Source organism: Centroberyx affinis, unplaced genomic scaffold, assembly GCF_046629955.1.
Source record: "Centroberyx affinis isolate AG114_WGS23_722 - 3 ecotype Tasmania unplaced genomic scaffold, CSIRO-AGI_Caff_v1 ptg000115l_1, whole genome shotgun sequence".
Taxonomy (NCBI): Eukaryota; Metazoa; Chordata; class Actinopteri; order Beryciformes; family Berycidae; genus Centroberyx; species Centroberyx affinis.
The window spans coordinates 134,902-154,486 of NW_027278816.1; the positions used below are offsets into that span (position 1 = coordinate 134,902).

General features: G+C 41.4%; 1 protein-coding gene across 1 annotated transcript in view; it reads right to left on the minus strand.

Annotated features, from left to right (window-relative positions):
* Positions 1-496: 496 nt before the first annotated feature.
* The window catches only part of LOC139650887 (peroxisomal targeting signal 2 receptor-like), a 44,237-nt gene continuing 25,148 nt past the window's right edge, over positions 497-19,585 (minus strand). Inside the window, exons 6-7 of the mRNA XM_071527676.1 lie at positions 11,330-11,429; positions 497-1,567 (exon numbers count right to left, since the gene is read on the minus strand). Coding sequence (XP_071383777.1) covers positions 1,484-1,567; positions 11,330-11,429 — 184 coding nt within the window. The 3' untranslated portion in view covers positions 497-1,483. The remainder of the gene's footprint in view (positions 1,568-11,329; positions 11,430-19,585) is intronic.

Below are 19,585 nucleotides of genomic sequence, written 5' to 3' on the forward strand. Positions count from 1 at the left end.
TTACCCAACTTACTGTTACACCTAAACACATCATTCCTAACACTTAAATTTTAAGTTTTGTAGATTTTTTGACCCTGCAAACATACCCATGGGACTTGGAATCAAGTCTCTATAGTGATTGGTTTCATAATTATGGCAAAAAAGAAATGATAACGTCTAATGGCAGAAATCCCAGATCCGGATGACTACAAAAAACGAATCAATTTGATTGATTTCAAGGTTTTGAGAGATCCTGCTGGCAAACAGACAAACTAAATGTGTGGAAAACAACCTCCTTGGTGGATTTAATTACTCTCTTTCAAGTGTCAGAGGATGAAATTAAAGGAAATGACAGATTGCCAAGCCACATTTATTATAACGATTCCATTCCAAAATGAGATATCCGGCATTTGATAAAACACAGACACCTACACTTATGGATTACAAGTTAAGTTAGGAGTCATCTTAAGACCTTTGCTTAGAGAACAGTTACAGTTTCAAGTTTAGAATCGTTGATGCTTTTGAAACATTGACTGATGAATTTCAGGTGGCAAAATTTTTCCCAAATTAATGTAAAATGTTTAGGAATGAAACGATTGGAACCCAGTCTGTTCCTATTAGATTTCTGAGTCATTTTACATCCTTTACTGAAAAAATAGCTAGATAGAATAGAATTATCTGTGTTTTTGGAATGAAATGATAAACCGATATAAATGAATATACGTATATAGCATTTTTACAATTATCATCATCATCTTTATTCAAGGCATGGCACATTCCATATCATCATCATCATCATCATCGTCATGATTATCACCAACCACAACTACAATGGTGACATTTAAGCCGTGAAGTCGTATCAGTCACAGATGACATTTGCTCTCTGTTCTTACTGAATATCAGTAAGATAAAGGAAAGCAGGAAAATGACATGGATATCATGGATCACACACACACACACACACACACACACACAGCTATCAAACATCTCAGTAAACATGATACATTTAGACTCAACTGAACTTGTGTTGTCAACCATACAAAGGACATTTGCAGATCTTGTTTTCTGCATTTATTATGGAAACAAGCAGGCTTCATACTTATTATGGGGACTCTGATACATCAAATTCAATTTCAGCTCAAATGATACTTTCCTTCCTTTTTTCTCTTTAAAGGAACACATACTTCCTTATGCGATAGAGGAATTCATTTTCTGTTTTACATTTGTACGCATTATCTGCTTTTGCAAAAATGATCACACCACGCTCAGTTGACTCCCTCACACACAACACAAACACAGAGAAACAGAAAGAAAACTTGAGTTCTCATGATAAAAATCCTTTCAATATGGAAATATGAACAAAAATAATACGTGACTGATAACCTAGAGAGTCCATTTGGGTGGAAATCTTCCTGAGCCTGCTGCTAAGGTTGTTGCTGATATTGATGATGGTATATGTGTGTGTGTGTATGTGTGTGTGTGTGTGTGTCTGTGTGTGTGCACTCTACGGTGCGGCACTGTGTGTTGCAGCAGACAGACAGGCAGGTGAGTAGATCTTCACCGTCTCGTCCCAGGAGCAGTCCACTACCTGCCAACACAACACACACACACACACGCATTACACATACTGTAGACATAAGGAAGTGAGGGGGTTGAGTGCCTTGCTCAAGGGCACATCAACAGTAGTAGTACTAGATTTATGGGAGAGCAGATCTGGATTGGGATTCAAACCTGCAACCCTGCGGTCACAAGCTTCTCTAACCTGTAAGGTGCTGCCATCCCCGTTGAGAAGAAACACACATGTATCTTGTCACCTAATATACTCTGTGTTACGTGTGTGTGTGTGTGTGTGTGTGTGTGTGTGTGTGTGTGCATGTGTGAATGAGAGAGTGTAGTCTTGCATGGTCAGGTGTACACACACACACACACACACACACACACACACACACTAGAAGCCAGAGAAGAGCTGCTTTAACACCATATGGACTGAATGTGCTCTATTGTAAGAGAACAAAGGAGTGACAGAATAGGAAAGGGGTGACTGGGAGGCTGCCTCACACACACACACACACACACACACACACACACACACACACACACACACACACACACACACACACACACACACACACACACACACACACACACACACACACACTCCAGACCAGACAGTGTGGAGTGTTTGGCTCTCAGCAGCAGCAGCAGTAGTTTTCAGATCTTTCTAAGTGCGATGCCACTTGTGCTTGTTGCTGAAATGAAATGAAATAAAATGATCTGTGTTGTTGTTGTTGTTATTGTTGTTGTGTGTGTCGGAGCTGCAGGTGAGGAGCAGACGCTCAGGGAGGAGAGACAGCTGAGAGAGGAGAGAGAGAAGATCAGACTTACATCAAAGGGTTCAGCTTTCATTACCTTCCATTATCCAGTCTGGGACAAAGACATTTAGGAAGATGGCCGACTGGCTGCAGACCAAACTGTCCGTCTGTCTCTCATCCTCCTTTCCTTCCTTCACTCCTTGCTCCCTTTCTTTCTTCCATCCTTCCTTCATCTCTTTCTTCCATCCTTCCATCATCTCTTTCTATCATCCTTCCTTCGTCTCTTTCTTTCTTCCTCCCTTTCTCCCCTCCTCACTCACTTCCTCCCTCCTTCATTTAAATCAGACGAGTTTCATTACAAAATGTCATATTCACCTTTTCAAAACTGTGACAGATAAAACACTGTAATTGTTGGCATGAAAGTAAAACTCACAATTAAATATTCTTGAGACTTGAGAGATCTGTAGACCTAGAACATTTTAGAGGATGCAACCATCTTCATTCATCATTTTTTGGAATATTGAATTATAACTATAATACACCAATTTCTTTACAAAATGGAGATATACTGGTTTGGACAGTGCAGCTCTGTCTCCTCTGAGTGTGTTTGTCTTAGAGATACTCAGTCAGGATATGGCTATCAGCTGAATGACATGGCTCTGAGGGGATGTGGCTATCATCTGAATGACACACCACCCCTCTTTCATCTCTCCAGGCCGCAGACCAGAGTATGGCTAATTGGTTTGGCCTTCGCTCACAGCGTTCGAGGTAAAATACTTTTTCTGCTGCAGTTTCCCCATCGCGCTCCTCTGAGGAAAATAATGGAAATTTATTATTCATGTGTAGTCACAGGCGTTGGGATTTCTGAGGATCGCTTTGTGTTTTAGTAAACTGCAAAGTGGAGAAAAGGGGGAGGCTGTAGACGTCTGGTTGGAGAAGTGGGCTTGTAACCGGATGACCGATGGGACAAATCTGGGTTCTTGCAGTCGTTCTACTGTAGTTTGTTTCTGCCACACTGGTGACAAGCGAGTCCAAAGAGCCTGTAGTCAGCTCCACCAATCAGAAGTCATGGAACTCTAGCCTATAGTCAGCTACACCAATCAGAAGTCATGGAACTCTAGCCTATAGTCAGCTCCTCCAATCAGAAGTCATGGAACTCTAACCTATAGTTAGCTACACCAATCAGAAGTCATGGAACTCTAGCCTATAGTCAGCTCCACCAATCAGAAGTCATGGAACTCTAGCCTATAGTCAGCTACACCAATCAGAAGTCATGGAACTCTAGCCTATAGTCAGCTCCTCCAATCAGAAGTCATGGAACTCTAACCTATAGTCAGCTCCTCCAATCAGAAGTCATGTAACTCAAGCCTATAGTCAGCTCTTCCAATCAGAAGTCATGTAACTCTAGCCTATAGTCAGCTCATCCAATCAGAAGTCATGGAACTCCAGCCTATCGTCAGCTCCACCAATCAGAAGTCATGTATAGTCAGCTCCACCAATCAGAAGTCATGGAACTCTAGCCTATAGTCAGCTCCACCAATCAGAAGTCATGAAACTCTAGCCTATAGTCAGCACCTCCAATCAGAAGTCATGTAACTCTAGCCTATAGTCAGCTCCACCAATCAGAAGTCATGGAACTCTAGCCTACAGTCAGCTACACCAATCAGAAGTCATTAAACTCTAGCCTATAGTCAGCTCCTCCAATCAGAAGTCATGGAACTCTAGCCTATAGTCAGCTCCACCAATCAGAAGTCATGTATAGTCAGCTCCACCAATCAGAAGTCAAGTAACTCTAGCCTATAGTCAGCTCCTCCAATCAGAAGTCATGGAACTCTAGCCTAACTCATTCATTCTCACGTTTACCTGCATTAGCTTTACATTGTGGCTTCCCCCCCTCTCTCTCTCTCTCTGTTGAGACTTCAAAGACACGCCTCCCCCCCTCCTGACCCGCTGGCTCTCCTCTTTCTCTCTTTGTGTTCCTGAACGCATCTCTGAATCTGCGAGCCAACAGGCTGAACGGCCTGCCGGGTCGTGAGTAAGCGAAGCGGCCGGCCGGTGAGTCATCCATTGAGGAGAGGAATGCCCTTCCTTAATTAACTTTTACGGCAGAACATAATGGAAACGCACACGCACTGGCCAAGACTGCAGCAAAGCACAAAGAGAGAGAAATATACAAAGAGAGAGACAGAGAGAGAGAGAGAGAGGTGGCAAGATATATAATGAGGAAGGGAGGAGAGCAAAAGGATGGGGAGGAGTGGAAACGAGGAGGAGAGGAATAGAGGAAAAAGGCAGAAAGGCTAGGGGGAATTTAAAAGCGAGACGGAAAAGAAATGAAAACAATGTTCAAAGTCTGATGAATGTTCAATTTCTGTTCAAAGAAGCTCTCTGCCATATAAAAAAACAATAATTAAAACACTAATAAGCCTGTGGCAGATATGTCCTCATAAGAAAAAAGGCACACAGCGTTTGTACAGTGGCATAATTCTCCAACTTGTTATCGCTGTTGAATTGTCATGGCAACAGCGTGGGAAAACTACGAAACCCTGAACTGAATCCGACTTTGAGTGACAGCTCCGTGACGCTTCCACGGCAACCAGGTGAAAAATAGAGTCATCAGCAGCAGAAACGCTCTAATCCAATGGAGTTCAACCTGTTTGACTTGCAAATCCCAGAAATGCCTACACAGAAGGACTGTACAGTGTACTACTGTATTTCTACCACTGTACACTGTACTACCACTGTATTTCTACCACAGCCACCACTGTACACTGCACTACCACTGTACTAGTACCACAAATACCACTGAAGACAGCACTGCCACTGTATTTCTACCATGACTACCACTGTACTTTTACCACAGCTACCACTGTACTACCCTTATACAGTGTACTACCACTGCATTTCTTCTATGACTACCACTATACTTCTACTACAGCCACCACAGTACACTGCACTACCATTGTACACTGTAGTACCACAGTACTAGCACCACTACTACCACTGTACTATCATGGTACTTCTCCCCCGATTGCCATTGTACACTACTAGTACCATTGCTATCACTGTACTAGTACCACAGCTACCATTGTACATTGTACTACCACTGCACTAGTACCACAAATACCACAGTACACTGTAGTACCACTGTACCAGTGCCACAACTACCATTGTGCACTGTAGTACCACTGCAGTAGTACCACGAATACCACAGTAAACTGTAGTACCACTGTACTCATACCATTAATATCACTGAACACTGTACTACTACAACTGTGACCATTGCAGGAAGGAAATTTTGGACATTCTACAGACCCATGAATGGTTGTCATCCTCCATTTCTGTATGATGTATCACCTCATCCTAACACACACACACACACACACACACACACACACACACAAAGTAAAGGTCTCCCAGGCCTGGTTTGTGTGTGTGTGTGTGTGTGTGTGTGTGTATGTGGGGGGTGGCTTGGCCTGCAGCTAGCTAAAGAGGGTGATCCATCAGACACATGTGGGTAGGCCTAGATAAGACAAGAGACCACACCAGTGTGTGTGTGTGTGTGTGTGTGTGTGTGTGTGTGTGTGTGTGTGTGTGTGTGTGTGTGTGTGTGTGTGTGTGCATGTGTGTGTGCGCGTGTGTGTGTGTGTGTAGGTGTCTGAAGGAGAAAAATTGAGAAGAGTGACAGGAAGAGAAGAAGAAAAGGAAATAAACAGGAAATAAGCGATGATATTCATTCAGATCGAAGGAAAACAGAAGGAGGGAGGAGAAAAAGAGAACAAACAGGAGGGAAAAATAAAATAGGGGTAGAGGCAGGAAAGAAAGGAAGACAGAAGTGGTAAGAGAAGAGGAGAGAAGAGAAGAGAAGAGAAGAGAAGAGAAGAGAAGAAGAGGAGAGGAGAGAAGAGAAGAGGAGAGGAAAGGAGAGGAGAGGAGAGGAGAGGAGAGGAGAGGAGAGAGGAGAGGAGAGGAGAAAAAAGATGGGAAAAGAAGAAGAGAGATTAGGAGAGGAAGAAGGAGAGGAGAGGAGAGGAAGAAGAAGAGGAGAGGAGAGGAGAGAAGAGAGGAAGAAGAAGAGGAGAGAAGAGGAGAGGAGAGAAGACAGGAGAGGAGAGGAAAGCAGATGAGAGAAGAGAGAAGAGGAGAGGAGAGGGTGAAGGGTAAAGAAAGAGGAGAAGAGGAGAGGAGAGGAAGAAGAAGAGGAGCGAAGAGGAGAGGAGAGGAGAGGAAGAAGAAGAGGAGCGAAGAGGAGAGGAGAGGAGAGGAGAGGAAGAGGAGAGAAGAGGAGAGGAAGAAGAGGAGAGGAGAGAAGAGAAGAGAAGAGAAGAGAAGAGAAGAGAAGAGAAGAGAAGAGGAGAGGAGAGGAGAGGAGAGGAAGAAGAGGAGAGAAGAGGAGAGGAAGAAGAGGAGAGAGAAGAGAAGAGAAGAGAAGAGAAGAGAAGAGAAGAGAAGAGAAGAGAAGTGAAGAGAAGAGAAGAGAAGAGGAGAGGAGAGGAGAGGAGGAAAGAGGAGAAACAGAAGAGCAGAGCTTGACGTCTCTCAGTGGGACAGATAGCGTCTCCTCAGTCAGTCTCCAGCAGATTAACCCATGCAGCCTGAGGATTACAGACAGTGTCAGCGGTTCCCGGCTGTTTATGGAAATGAAGTGTGAGTTCACTTTGAGTTCTCACAACAAAGTGCTAATGCAGCACACAACATTTCCCTCAAAATCTCTTACTGTACTTCAGCTTTGTGCTGCTGGATACACACCGCACAGCTCTACAGTAAAAAAAAATATTTTGTGACAGCCTTGCACTTAATACTATAGAGGGAGACTTTGAAACTTAACACCCCCTCTGGCGGCCATATTGGAAAGTCCTCAGCTCTTAGCATCATCGCTGAGAACAGCTGATTGCGTTTCATAACTTTCAACTTCCGTATCGACAGAATTGAATACACATGGTTAATTTCTGTGCTGTTTATGACTGGGAACTGATCTGATGGCTTTTTGTGTTTAGATCAGTGGTTCTCAACGTGGGGTCGGGGGACCACCAGGGGTCCTTGAGGGGATTCCAAGGGGTCCCCAGCAAACTGAAGAATCATTAAACTTCAGCATTATGTAATTTACAAGAAGTTAACACAATTAGAGAATGTAGAAGAATGACTATTTTGATCATAGTTTCACTGTTATCTCTCTTCCTACAATACAGACAGTCATGGAATTCTGGACAAAATCATATCTAGCAATACAAATATTCTCAGATTTGGGTCAGAGAGACAAAATGTTATCAAATGGGGGTCCATGGCTCTAATATGTACTAAATTAGGGTCCTTGATATGAAAAAGGTTGAGAATCCCTGGTTTAGATAATGTCAGCTTGTTAGCTAGCTAGCCATAGTATCTGGTCAGCTGACCATCACTGTCCAGTTGTAAACACATCTGGTTTGGACAGTAGCTAATGTTATGTGGCTAGTAGCTAGCTTTAGTAGAAGCTAGTACTTCCATGTTAACATTAACATTTGTTACTTTGCTAAATTAGCCTGCTGGCTAGTTAGCTAGCTAACAAAGCCACAAACCAACCAACTGTTTAAGTTATAACTCAGAGTGTTTTGGAGTAGAGACTAGAGCTAAAGACAAGACAGTTTACTGTGTCACAGTAACCTACACGGAAACAAATCTACCTAATCAGACTATTCACTTTTACTTAATGGGAACTTTTACTTTACCTTTACTGGGAACTGCACAATACTTTGTTCAGTAAGATAAAAACAGATAGTGATTTTGTAAATATGGATGATGCACAAAGATTGAGTTGGCTGTTTGCTTATTTAGATTACCTGGAGAAAGCTGGGTGATGAGAAAAAAAGCTCTTTATCAAGATAAACTGTAAGTTTGTAGCAGTTCTTTTCAATGTATTGTACTGTATTTGAAACCTATCATTTCAAATGTTATTTGAAAGAATATAGTAGTACTTTATAATGTGGTAATTTATTTATTTATTTATTTTTGCTCTTATATGTATCGCCGGAAGATGTATGTTTTGCAAAATGGTGGTGTCCTGTAATCCCAAAAATAAACTAACTAATTAAACTATAATGGTATTGGCTACAGCCACACCACTCATCATGTCTTTTTCTTTCTAGCCCGGTTGTTATATATTAAATAATTTCACGCAGCCAATTTTCCACTGAACCTCCATGATGGCAGCAGCTGTTGTTCCTGGGAGATTTGTGACTCGACTGCAAAGCCTTTATCGACTGTAAATGTAAATGATGCTGCCATAAAGAAACATCTGATGTCATGTAAGTGTCACAGCACAGTCACTCTGTTCATGTTTGTGCCTGGTCTTCTGCTTCTGTCCTTGTAAGCACCATGTGTCTTTACAATGTGGTGTAAGTAAGTGTGTGTGTGTGTCATTGACAGCTGTGATCTACTGTCCTTTCTTCATCAGTGTGATTCGCCAAGTCAGCTCTTTGTTCTCCATAGAGACCACTGACCAGAGCCCCCCCCCCGTGTGTGTGTGTGTGTGTGTGTGTGTGTGTGTGTGTTTTTATCCTCATGAGGGATACATGTCCTCAGACAGACAGAAAGATGAGGAACATTCTCTGAAGTAAGGATATTTTGGAAAGGATTAGGGTTAGGTTAGATTGGATTGGTCAATTTTGAGAATATAGTGTAACATTTCGCCTCTAAAACTACTGCAGTTTCATAAAATATACAAAACAATGACCAAAAATGATTCAAAATAGTTAATTTATATGTTTTTATAGCAGCTGCATCAAGTACACCGAGCACAAAATTAGTTTAACAGCCATTTCCTCAAAATGACATATTCCCTGTTTGTATTTGTGTCTGTATAAATATTTTATAATATTTATTTAATATGTACTTTCTCTGTCGTACCTCGCCTAAAGTTAGAAAAGAGAAAAAGCAACTGAAGCAACTGATAATATAATAACTTCCACATAATAACTTCTCAAAATGTAATAAAACGTCCCTCTAAATGAATCAAACACCAGAAGTTGTAATATATTTTTTACTCATTATCATATTAACCACCAAATATTACAGTATAAGGGGTGTAACCTTTAATTAGTCCAATATCAATCTGAATATATTATTACATTATCTAGGATTTTATTACATAAATGGGTTTTGGAGGAGAGAGATGGACGGAAATATAGAGGCGGATAAATCAAGGAAAGAGAGAAAGAGAGAGAGAGAGAGAGAGAGAGAGAGAGAATCTGATCTGTGACGTCACTGTAAGTCCCCTCCACTGTCACAGCTGTGTGTGTGTGTGTGTGTGTGTGTGTGTGTCCTCCTTTACAGCCTGCTTCCCTGTAATGACATGTCTGATAACACAGCTAACAATACAGCTCATTACTGCTGCCCCCACTACCACACACACACACACACACACACACACACACACTTTCAAACACTGACGAGACGGACAATACAGCTCATTACTGCATCCAGTTTATACACACACACACACACACACACACACACACACACACACACACACACACACACACACACACACACACAACTCAAACACTGTCAATCTGAATAAAAAGGGGGGAGTCTGAGTCGGAGAGTGGGACAGCTTGCTCCTGCGGTCGAGCGGATTGGTTGCCGTGGGAAACGGAGCGTGTGCTGTGTGACGTCGCGGGTTCAAGCCCCGGCTCCCGAGGCGTTGTCACTCTTCCCTCCCTCCCTCCCTCCCTCTGTCCTGAAAAAACACCTCGCTCTCTGTTTCCACCAGCTGTTTGTGGATCCTGGGTTTTGGTGTGTAGACAGATGAGTGGAAAGCTGATAGCAGATACAGGAGCATGATGCCAGATTCGATCCAGTTTGGGGTTTTTCATCGTCTCAATTAAATAATCAGAGGAGTCGTTCACACTGCAGCTCAGATTTGCACCAATCCAGATTTTGTTTTTTTCAGTTCAATTGTAATAAAGAAAGGCTGAACAGGCGTCAATACGGTTTGAATTTTAATAGGGCTGCAACTAACGATTATTTTCATTGTCGATTAATCTGTCGATTATTTTCTCGATTAATCGATTAGTTGTTTGGTCTATAAAATGTCAGAAAATGGTGAAAAATGTGGATCAGTGTTTCCCAAAGCCCAAGATGACGTCCTCAAATGTCTTGTTTTGTCCACAACCCAAAGATATTCAGTTCACTGTCATAGAGGAGGAAAGAAACCAGAAAATATTCACATGTAAGAAGCTAGAATCAGAGAATTTTTACTTATTTTTCTTAAAAAAGTACTCAAGCCGATTCATCGATTATCAAAATAGTTGGCGATTAATTTAATAGTTGACAACTAATCGATTAATCGCTGCAGCTCTAAATTTTAAAGTCGAAATATTGCCGCTTTCACAAAGTCTTTCCAGGACATTTCCCGCAGCCTCTTCCAGGTGTCACAGTTTCAAACACAAGGAAACAGTAGCGATAATTATATTTACCTCTTCAGCTGATGGCTTGTTGGCCTTATCTTATCTGAGATATGGAGGTTTCTCCCTGACCTCAGCTACAGAAAAACTGTAAAACCTTTTTAACCTTTCATTCAAAAGTGTGGGGGGGGGTTAACACTGCATCCTTGTAATTTTTGGCATGAAAATGATACTGAATATTGAAACATTCATCCCAGGATGTTTTTTGTCAGTATTTCCCACGCATTTATCCGCTGACTTTCTGAACCAGACAACAGTGGCCTTTTCAATTCACTGTTTCTGTACCCCGACACACTGAAAACTACTGCTGCCCGACAGCTGTGTGTGTGTGTGTTCGTGTGTGTGTGTGCGTGTGTGTGTGTGACTTCGGCCTATTTGAGTGCAGACAGGTTGATGGATGGCCCTGTTGAGTGTATTGCATAAAAACACACAAACACACACACACACACACAGTAACAGGCTATCGACAGACTAATTTGATGGTTACCCACACACTAGACAGAAAGAGAAAGAGGCAGGTAGGGGAGTAGTAGGGGAGTGTTTGAGTGTGTGTGTGTGTGTGTGTGTGTGAGAGAGTGTGTGTGTGTGTGTGTGTGTTACCTGGTTGGGGATGTGCAGGTTGAAGTCTAGTCCGCAGACGAACTCCGAGTGATGCTCCACAGTGTCTAGAAGAGGCTGGTTACTACTGTAATCCCAGAACCTACACACACACACACACACACACACACACACACACACACACACAAATAAGACCCATTCGATTAGACTAACTAAAGACTAAAGAAAGCAGGTGGACTGTTGTGTTTTCTCTCATTTTCAGAGGAATGTATAAAACCTTTTTAATAAAATTGAAAGAAACTGAATAATCAATATTAGAGGAGTATTACAGTGGGAATTAGTATCTAATTTACTGTCACTTTAAATAGCTGAAAAAGAAGCAAAAGCTGATCTTTCCAAACAGTTCCTCACAGGGACGGAGCACAAAGTGCAGCAGTAGTTCAGCAAGCAGGCAGAATAAAGTGGGACTGAAAAAAAAAATGGAAATTGTATGGAATTTTTCCTACACATACATACTGTAGAAAAGGAGATGTAGAGAATAATGAGACCGAGAAAATGACGGTGCAGAAATCATATTTTTATATTTGGACGGTGTGTAGGCTGAGAGCGAGGCCGGGTGCACGACTTTGGGAGGAGAGAAAACCAGGAACCTCCTTCTAAAAAGAGACGCATCACTCCGTCTTACTGTCCAAGATTATACATCAAATTATACAGCATGTCTCCGTTAGGATTTAAAAGAAAGAGAGAAAGAGAAGCAGAGAGAGAGGTAGAGAGAGAGAGAGGGAAATGAGGAGGGGAAAAGGGCAGAAAGAGAAGCAGGAAGGGAAAGGAAGAGATATACAGAGAGGAGAAAAAAAAGAGAAAAAAGGAGAGGTAAGGAAAAGGAGAAAGATGATAAAGAAAGAGGAGGAAAAGAAAGAGAAAGGAGGGAGAGGAAGGGAGAGAGAGAGATGAAGAAATGAGGAGTGGAAGGAGAGCGAGTGAGCCAATAAAGCCTCCAGACCTCAGCCAGCAGCGGCCAATCAGACTAATTGAAAGACTGTTTCTCTTCCTGGTCTTGACGGAGTGGTGCGTGTGTGTGTGTGTGTGTGTGTGTGTGTGTGTGTGTGTGTGTGTGTGTGTGTGTGTGTGTGTGTGTGTGTGTGTGCCAAAGCCCTGACGCAGCAAACGCTCCCTCCAGACTCATCCACTTTGCAAATGTAATTAAATCATTTTCAGTGGGAACACTGCAGCTCCCATTGGGCTCCATTAGGCCCATATTAATACTGGGCCTGCAATACACACACACACACACACACACACACACACGCACAAACACACACACACACACATATATTTGATGACGTATGGGTGTCTGGGGAGAGCCAGGCATTGAGAGGGATATTATATATAGAGTGAGTTGTTAGTGTAAATCACTGCTCTGGCTTTCTCTTTTACTGTGTGTGTGTGTGTGTGTGTGTGTGTGTGTGTGTGTGTGTGTGCATGCGTGTTCTGCTACACTGCAGTACAAACTGGTTTACATTCACTCCTATTGAGCAGAGCAGATGGACAATTCACACTGTGGGAGGAAAAACAAATGTTTTCCTCTCCAACAAGCTGACAAACAAGTAAACAAGTCGTCCCCCTGTGAACGATGCGAGCGCCCATTGGACCAATCAGCAGCGAGACGCATCATCCATCCAATCGGACCAGCGGCGTCTGAGATATCGCATTTGAGCTAAAAACGAATAATTAAAGGAGTTAGGGCCTTTCAAAGTTGCTGTCAAAAAATGTGATTGTATTGATCCCAGTAAGAGAATGAGGTTGTTCCAGCAGCAAAAGTAATAGGATTCATTAGTGAAAAAGAAAATAGAATGAAGGACACAAATAGAACATAAAATGAGCAGAAACAGAAAAACAGTAGAAACAATAAGAATGCTAAACAAAAATCAATAAAGCAATAGAAACAATGAAAGCAATAAAATAGAACAGCAAAACAGCCAAGCAAGAGTATGGATAATTTATATGTATAGATCTACTAACATTGTTCTTTACAGATGTTACTCACAGCCTTGATGACTTATTTAAATATGTATTAACATGTATGACATATGTGCAGCATATAATGATATGAGAAAATATACGTACATATATAAGTATATATAAATATAGGTATGTATCAACATTTATGCTGTATTATAAACATATTGTTATATAAATATATATGTTTATATGTATAAACACATGGAACAGGACATGTGTGCAGTCTCTCTCTCTCTCTCTCTTTCTCTCTCTCTCTCTCCCTTTCTCTCTCTCTCTCTCTCCCTCTCTCTCTCACACAAACACACACACATAAAATAAATCCTACGCATGCAACACCTGCAGTGCAGCGCAATGCATCTCCAGCGCAATGAAGTGTAGCGGGAGAGGAAACGAAGGCTCTCCTGTCACTGAGCTCCCATTCCCTGCATTAAGCGGTGAGAGCAATAATCCCGGAGCGGAGCCGCTGTAGCCGCAAACGGCTTCATAAAACCATAAAACCATAAAACCATAAAACGTGAAACAGCCATGATTCACCGTCACCTGCAGCAGTTTGCCCTTTGCAGATTCTAGCACTGTAAAAAAAAAACAGTTTCTTAAGCAAACTCCAACAAATCATCTTATTTCCACAAGTTCCTGCACAGCCATGACAACTGAGAATGTGTTTTTTGCTGTGATTATGGTGCAGCGGTGATGCAAGAGGTACAAGCCACAGTCGAGTACTGCTGCCAGAACCAAAGTACCAAAGTACCCATAATCCCAGTGAAGAGCGTCCTCAAGGGGACACACTTAACAAAAATGATGCTATATAGCACCAGGAAATGGCTCTTTAGGTTTGTAAAACAGCAGAACTCTTTTTGGTGCCATAAAGAACCCTTGTAGAAAGGTTCTCTTCAGTATCATGCTCAAATAGTTCTACAGAGAACTGTAATGTTGCTGTAAAAAACCCTTTAAGTAGAGTAGAGTAAACTTTATTGTCCCCGAGGGGAAATTTGTCTTGGGCACAGTGCTACAATCCATTGCTTCACATAGAACATCACAAAAACATCACAAAACATGAGAAGCGTTTGACTCGATGCTAGACAGTTGCTTCACATAAAAACATCTTAAAGACATAGAAAAAGACATTTGACTATACATTTGACATTCACAACACGACGGCTTAAAAAGAAACTGTAGGAATTAAAGTGCAAAAGTGCAAAGTGCTAAAGTGCTTGTGTATTTATTGCACATTGCTCTATTGCACTAAGATTCAGCATTAGAGTTCAGCAGCTTGATGGAGGCTGGAACAAACGAGAGCTTCAAGCGGTTTGATTTGCACTTTGGCACACAGAGTCTTCCTCCTGATGGCAGAGGTTCATATTCAGAGAAGAGGGGCTGTTGAGAGTCCGCAATGATTTCAGTTGCTTGTTTCATGACTGCCTGCTCATACAGGCTCTGTATGGGCTCATATTCTGTCTTCCCTATTCCCTTCACAGCTGTTTTGTGCATGCTGGCAAGCCTGCTTTTCAGTTGCACTGTTAGGTTGCCAAACCATGCTGTAGCCTAATTCCATATCTAATGATGCTCTCTAGGGTTGCCCGGTAGAACACCAGCATGATCTGGCTGCTCACTCCATACAGCCTCAATCACCTTAGAAAGAATGTGAGAAATGCTCCAAATCATCAGTGTTAAAAATCAAAGAATCGTACTTTTAGTTTGAGTTTCTTTTTCTGATTTCAGTTTATTTGCTTTTTATTTTAACAAATCATAGGGATTTTTCCATCATTCCGGTTTCATATACTGTATATATATATATATGGAACCACTTCCCTAATCAAACCAATTTCTCTGTGTATTCTGGCTTTAATACAACACTTACTAATGCATGTGTACTGACTGACAATTTTCCGTCAAAGTAGAGTACATGCCTAAGAAGATGAAAGCAAGAGGAAAACAATAAAGATCAATACCTAGCTCCCTGGTTGCCGCAAGAGTTCACACAGAAAACAATAAATCAAAGCTAGTCATGCTTGATGGGATTTCTAAGCATGGATGGAAAGCTTCAGATCATCAGACTGAGTGGCTTAAAGTGCCTGCTGCATCATTAATGTTAGTTAATGTTATTGAATGCTGGAAAAAGTGTTTAAAGCAGAAATCCACCCTCGGATAGTCTTACACTGTTAGATATCGATTTATGACATTCAGTACATTCCAGGAGTTATCCAAGTGTTGTAATTAACTTTTTTGGTGTACCCACTTTCCCTCAACCTGCCTCGTCTACTTCTACTTCAGCTTGATTTCCTACATTTCCCAGAATGCCGTTTGACAACCCCAAGAGAACCCCAATTGTCTGTTCAGAACAGACAATGGAAAAGATTTCATGAACTGGATATAGGTTGGATCACTGTTGTGTTATATCAACCAGTGATAGAGAGCAGTAAAACAGACATTTATGTATATGAAAATGTTGCAGATTATTACACTGAATAAAGTTTTCTTTAGTTTAGTTTTCTCTTCATAAAAGGAATATTTTTGGGGAGCTTGATCATCAAACTATAATTGTGCAGTTAAATTTAACAATATGTCTGGATATTGGCAGGAACAAGTGCGCACAGCAAGGCTCTCAGCTCATGCAGCTGCATTTAAAAGCAGAAAATAGGAGCACGATCACTATCAGAAGCTTCATGTGTTGTTCAGATTATAGGTTTAGAGGAAGTAGGTGTGTGTGCGTGTGTGTGTGTGTGTGTGTGTGTGTATGTGTGTGTGTGTGTGTGAAGAACGGATGATTGTCCCACGGTTGAACAAATACACGTATGTTTGTATAAATGAGGCTCACACTGTCTTTTGTCTGCAGTTTCCATGGCAGGTTATTATTTAAGCTCTATTGTGTTTCATTCAGTGGAATAGCCCATTCACCTGTCAGGTCTGTGTGTGTGTGTGTGTGTGTGTGAGTGTGTGTGTGTGTGTGTGTGTGTGTGTCCATTATGACCAAGAAACTCATTAAGTCACAGCGGAAACAGGTAAGCTATGGAGAGAGAGAGAAAGAGAGAGAGAGAGAGAGAGAGAGAGAGAGAGAGAGAGAGAGAGAGAGAGAGAGAGAGAGAAGAGAAAAAGATTAAGAGAGCAAGAAAATGAGAGAGGCAGTGATTAGGAAAGTAAGAGAGAAAGAAAAGAGTGTATAAAAAATTGAGAGAGCAGTGAGTAAAATAGGTTGAGAAAACGAGAGAGTTAGAGTGAGAGAAAGGAAAAGTGAGAGTACAAAACGAGATAACAAGACAGAAAGAAAGAATAAGAAAAAGAAAGGTTGAGAGCGTGATATGAAGGTTTAGATTTGAGATAGGTACAGCGATAGTTCCTCCAGCGTCTGATGTCACTGACGCTTTAATTAAAACAGGATATTACTACTAAGACTGACAAAACACACAGACCCAGGCTGCTGTGGAGCAGATGAGGAGAGAACATGTTATCTAGAACAAACATCAGACCACTAACACGCTGTTTAGATAATAGAGACGCACTGACATCACTCTTTGACTGCTGTTACCAACACAGAGTGTGCAATTTTAAAGGAAAACAGTAAGTTTTTGGGAGATTGGCCCCTTGTAAATCATTTCAAGTGATAGGAAAAAAAGACACCAAAATCATCCATGTGTGCCAGGTAGATCGTTGGCTCCGGTGCTCCATGCTAACGCTTTAGCATACACTATGTTGAGTGACAGTAGGCTCCATAATAATACTTTAGCATACGCTATGTTGAGTGACAGTAGGCTCCATAATAATACTTTAGCATACACTATGTTGAGTGACAGTAGGCTCCATGCTAATACTTTAGCATACACTATGTTGCGTTACAGTAGGCTCCATGCTAACACTTTAGCATACACTATGTTGCGTTACAGTAGGCTCCATGCTAACACTAGCATGTTACAATTGGTAAGCGCTCTTTTGTTAACTGCTTGAATGGTGTTCCACAGGGATCGATTTTAGGGCCTATTTTATTCAGTTTTTATATTAATAATCTGCCCCAAGATGTGCTCAGATGTTAATATTCAAATGTATGCAGATGACACCGTTATTTATACTCAAGCCAATGCCAAAGAACAAGACGCTACCAAATTAGCAAGTCTTGAACAGATTGGCTCAGGCTAACCTTGAAAGTGAGCAAAACAGTTTGCATGTGTTTTACTACAAGTGACAGTTGGCTAACACTAACATACACTATTCTGAGTGATAGCAGGCCGCTATGCATTACTTAGGTTTTAGTGAACTGACGCCCTTGGTTTGCCGATGAGCAAAGCAGCATTAAAGATTTCAACACAGAGTTTGACTTGACGTTCTCTCCCTACATACAGACAAACAGAGAGAGAATGGCATATACCGGAGTTACAGAGGGTCAAAATTCCCAGCATGCTCCATTCTGAACTCATAAAAACTGGGATTGTAAAGACTACGAATGGCAGAACAGACAGGAGAGGGAGGGGATGTGTGGGAATGAGGGAGGAGATTAAAGGATAATTCTGGTTATTGTCAACACTGGCCATATTTTCATATTTTTTTCCATAATGACGATTGATTCTGTTCAAAAGTTCGATAACTAGGAAAATAGGAAAAGGCCCAGGTTGAAAATTACTGGAATTATCCATGAATGGAGCTGTGCGTGTGTGTGTGATTGTGTGTGTATATGTGCATGCACATATGATTGTGTGTGCTTATGGGTGGGTGTGTGTGTGCACATGGGGGTGTATTAGTATGCACACTTTTGTATGAGTCTACGCCCATATATGTGTTTGTCTGCCTGTGTATGTGTGTATGTGTGTGTGTTATAACAGGTGTCCAAACACACAGGCAGCCTGGATACAGGTGTGTGTGAATAGACTGGGTTTACACAGTGAAAGGTGCAATAGATTCACTGACCTGAATAGACCAGCAGGTGCCTGTGGTGATACACAGAGATTTAACATCCAATCTATAACCTGCATGACTGACAACTCTTTTATTTGTCTTAAGGTGGTCAGTTCTGAGTTCCTCATTTTTTAAATCTTGTCTCCATCATACTAAGCACTCATTGCTGTAGTGTTTCTGGCGGTACTGTGACTTTTTTGTGTCTTTTTCCTTGGATTTTCTGTTGATGAAGTTTGAGTTTCTCTAGGTTGGCTTATTGCAAACAAACCGGAGACGCAAAACGCATCACCTCCCGTGTGCCAGAGGATTTTTTTCCCAGGAAAGATCTATACCAGACACCGGGAGTTTAGAACAGTAAATTTCAAAGCTTATAGTCAGTGAACTCGGTATAGGTGGAATCAAATGTAAAAAAATAATGTTTCTTGAGAATGAACAGAGAGCTATGTACTAAACCCTTCAACAACACACATAATCAATGCATACAAGGATCATTACACACTATACACAGGTGTAATTCCTTATGACTCAAGGCAGACCAGAACTGTGATCACTTTTAACCTGACATGTTGTACAATGTATTTTGTCTTTTTCTACTTGTGAATTTGTATATTTGTATTTGTATATTGTCACTTGTAATGTTTCTGTTTTTGTTACCTGCCTAGGGACTACGGATGTAAATTAGCATTATTGCTAACTCCGGCATGTTTACATCTTGTATTTTTGTACTTATGTTTATTAACATGCTCTGTCCCTATCAAATAAACAATATAAAATAAAATAAAATAAAATAAATTGTTTGTAATGCTGGGGAGGAAATAAACGAAGGTGGACCAGGTGGAGAAAAATTTTAGATAGGCGGGAAAAAGTTGAGTAAACATCAAATAGTGGTTCAAGAGAAGTTTGAGCTGAAATGGGAACCGAGACAAGTCAGAAAAGTGATCTGGAGACCGGACTCAAGTACTACAGCTGTGTGTGTGTGTGTATGAATGTGAAGCAGGGTGTTGCTGAGAACGAGAATACACACTCAGCATATCTTCTTCCTGAGTGAATAAAGGTTAAAAACTGCACAGAGCGGCTGCTGACAACAGATAAAGGACAGACTAATGGCAAACGATGTAAAGAGACGGGTTTTGTGCTAATGAGGTGATTAGAGCCTGCTGCACAGTGATGATCGATGCTTAGAGGCTTCACACACACATATGCACACACACACACACACACACACAAAAGCAAATACACACACACTTGTGGGCATGTAAGTAAATACAAAGATCCATGCAGTCTCAGTAGGACACACACACACACCCACACACACACACACACACACACGGACCCATGACTGCACACATAAATACATATGATCACTCACACACACACATCACCGCTCGCATATGC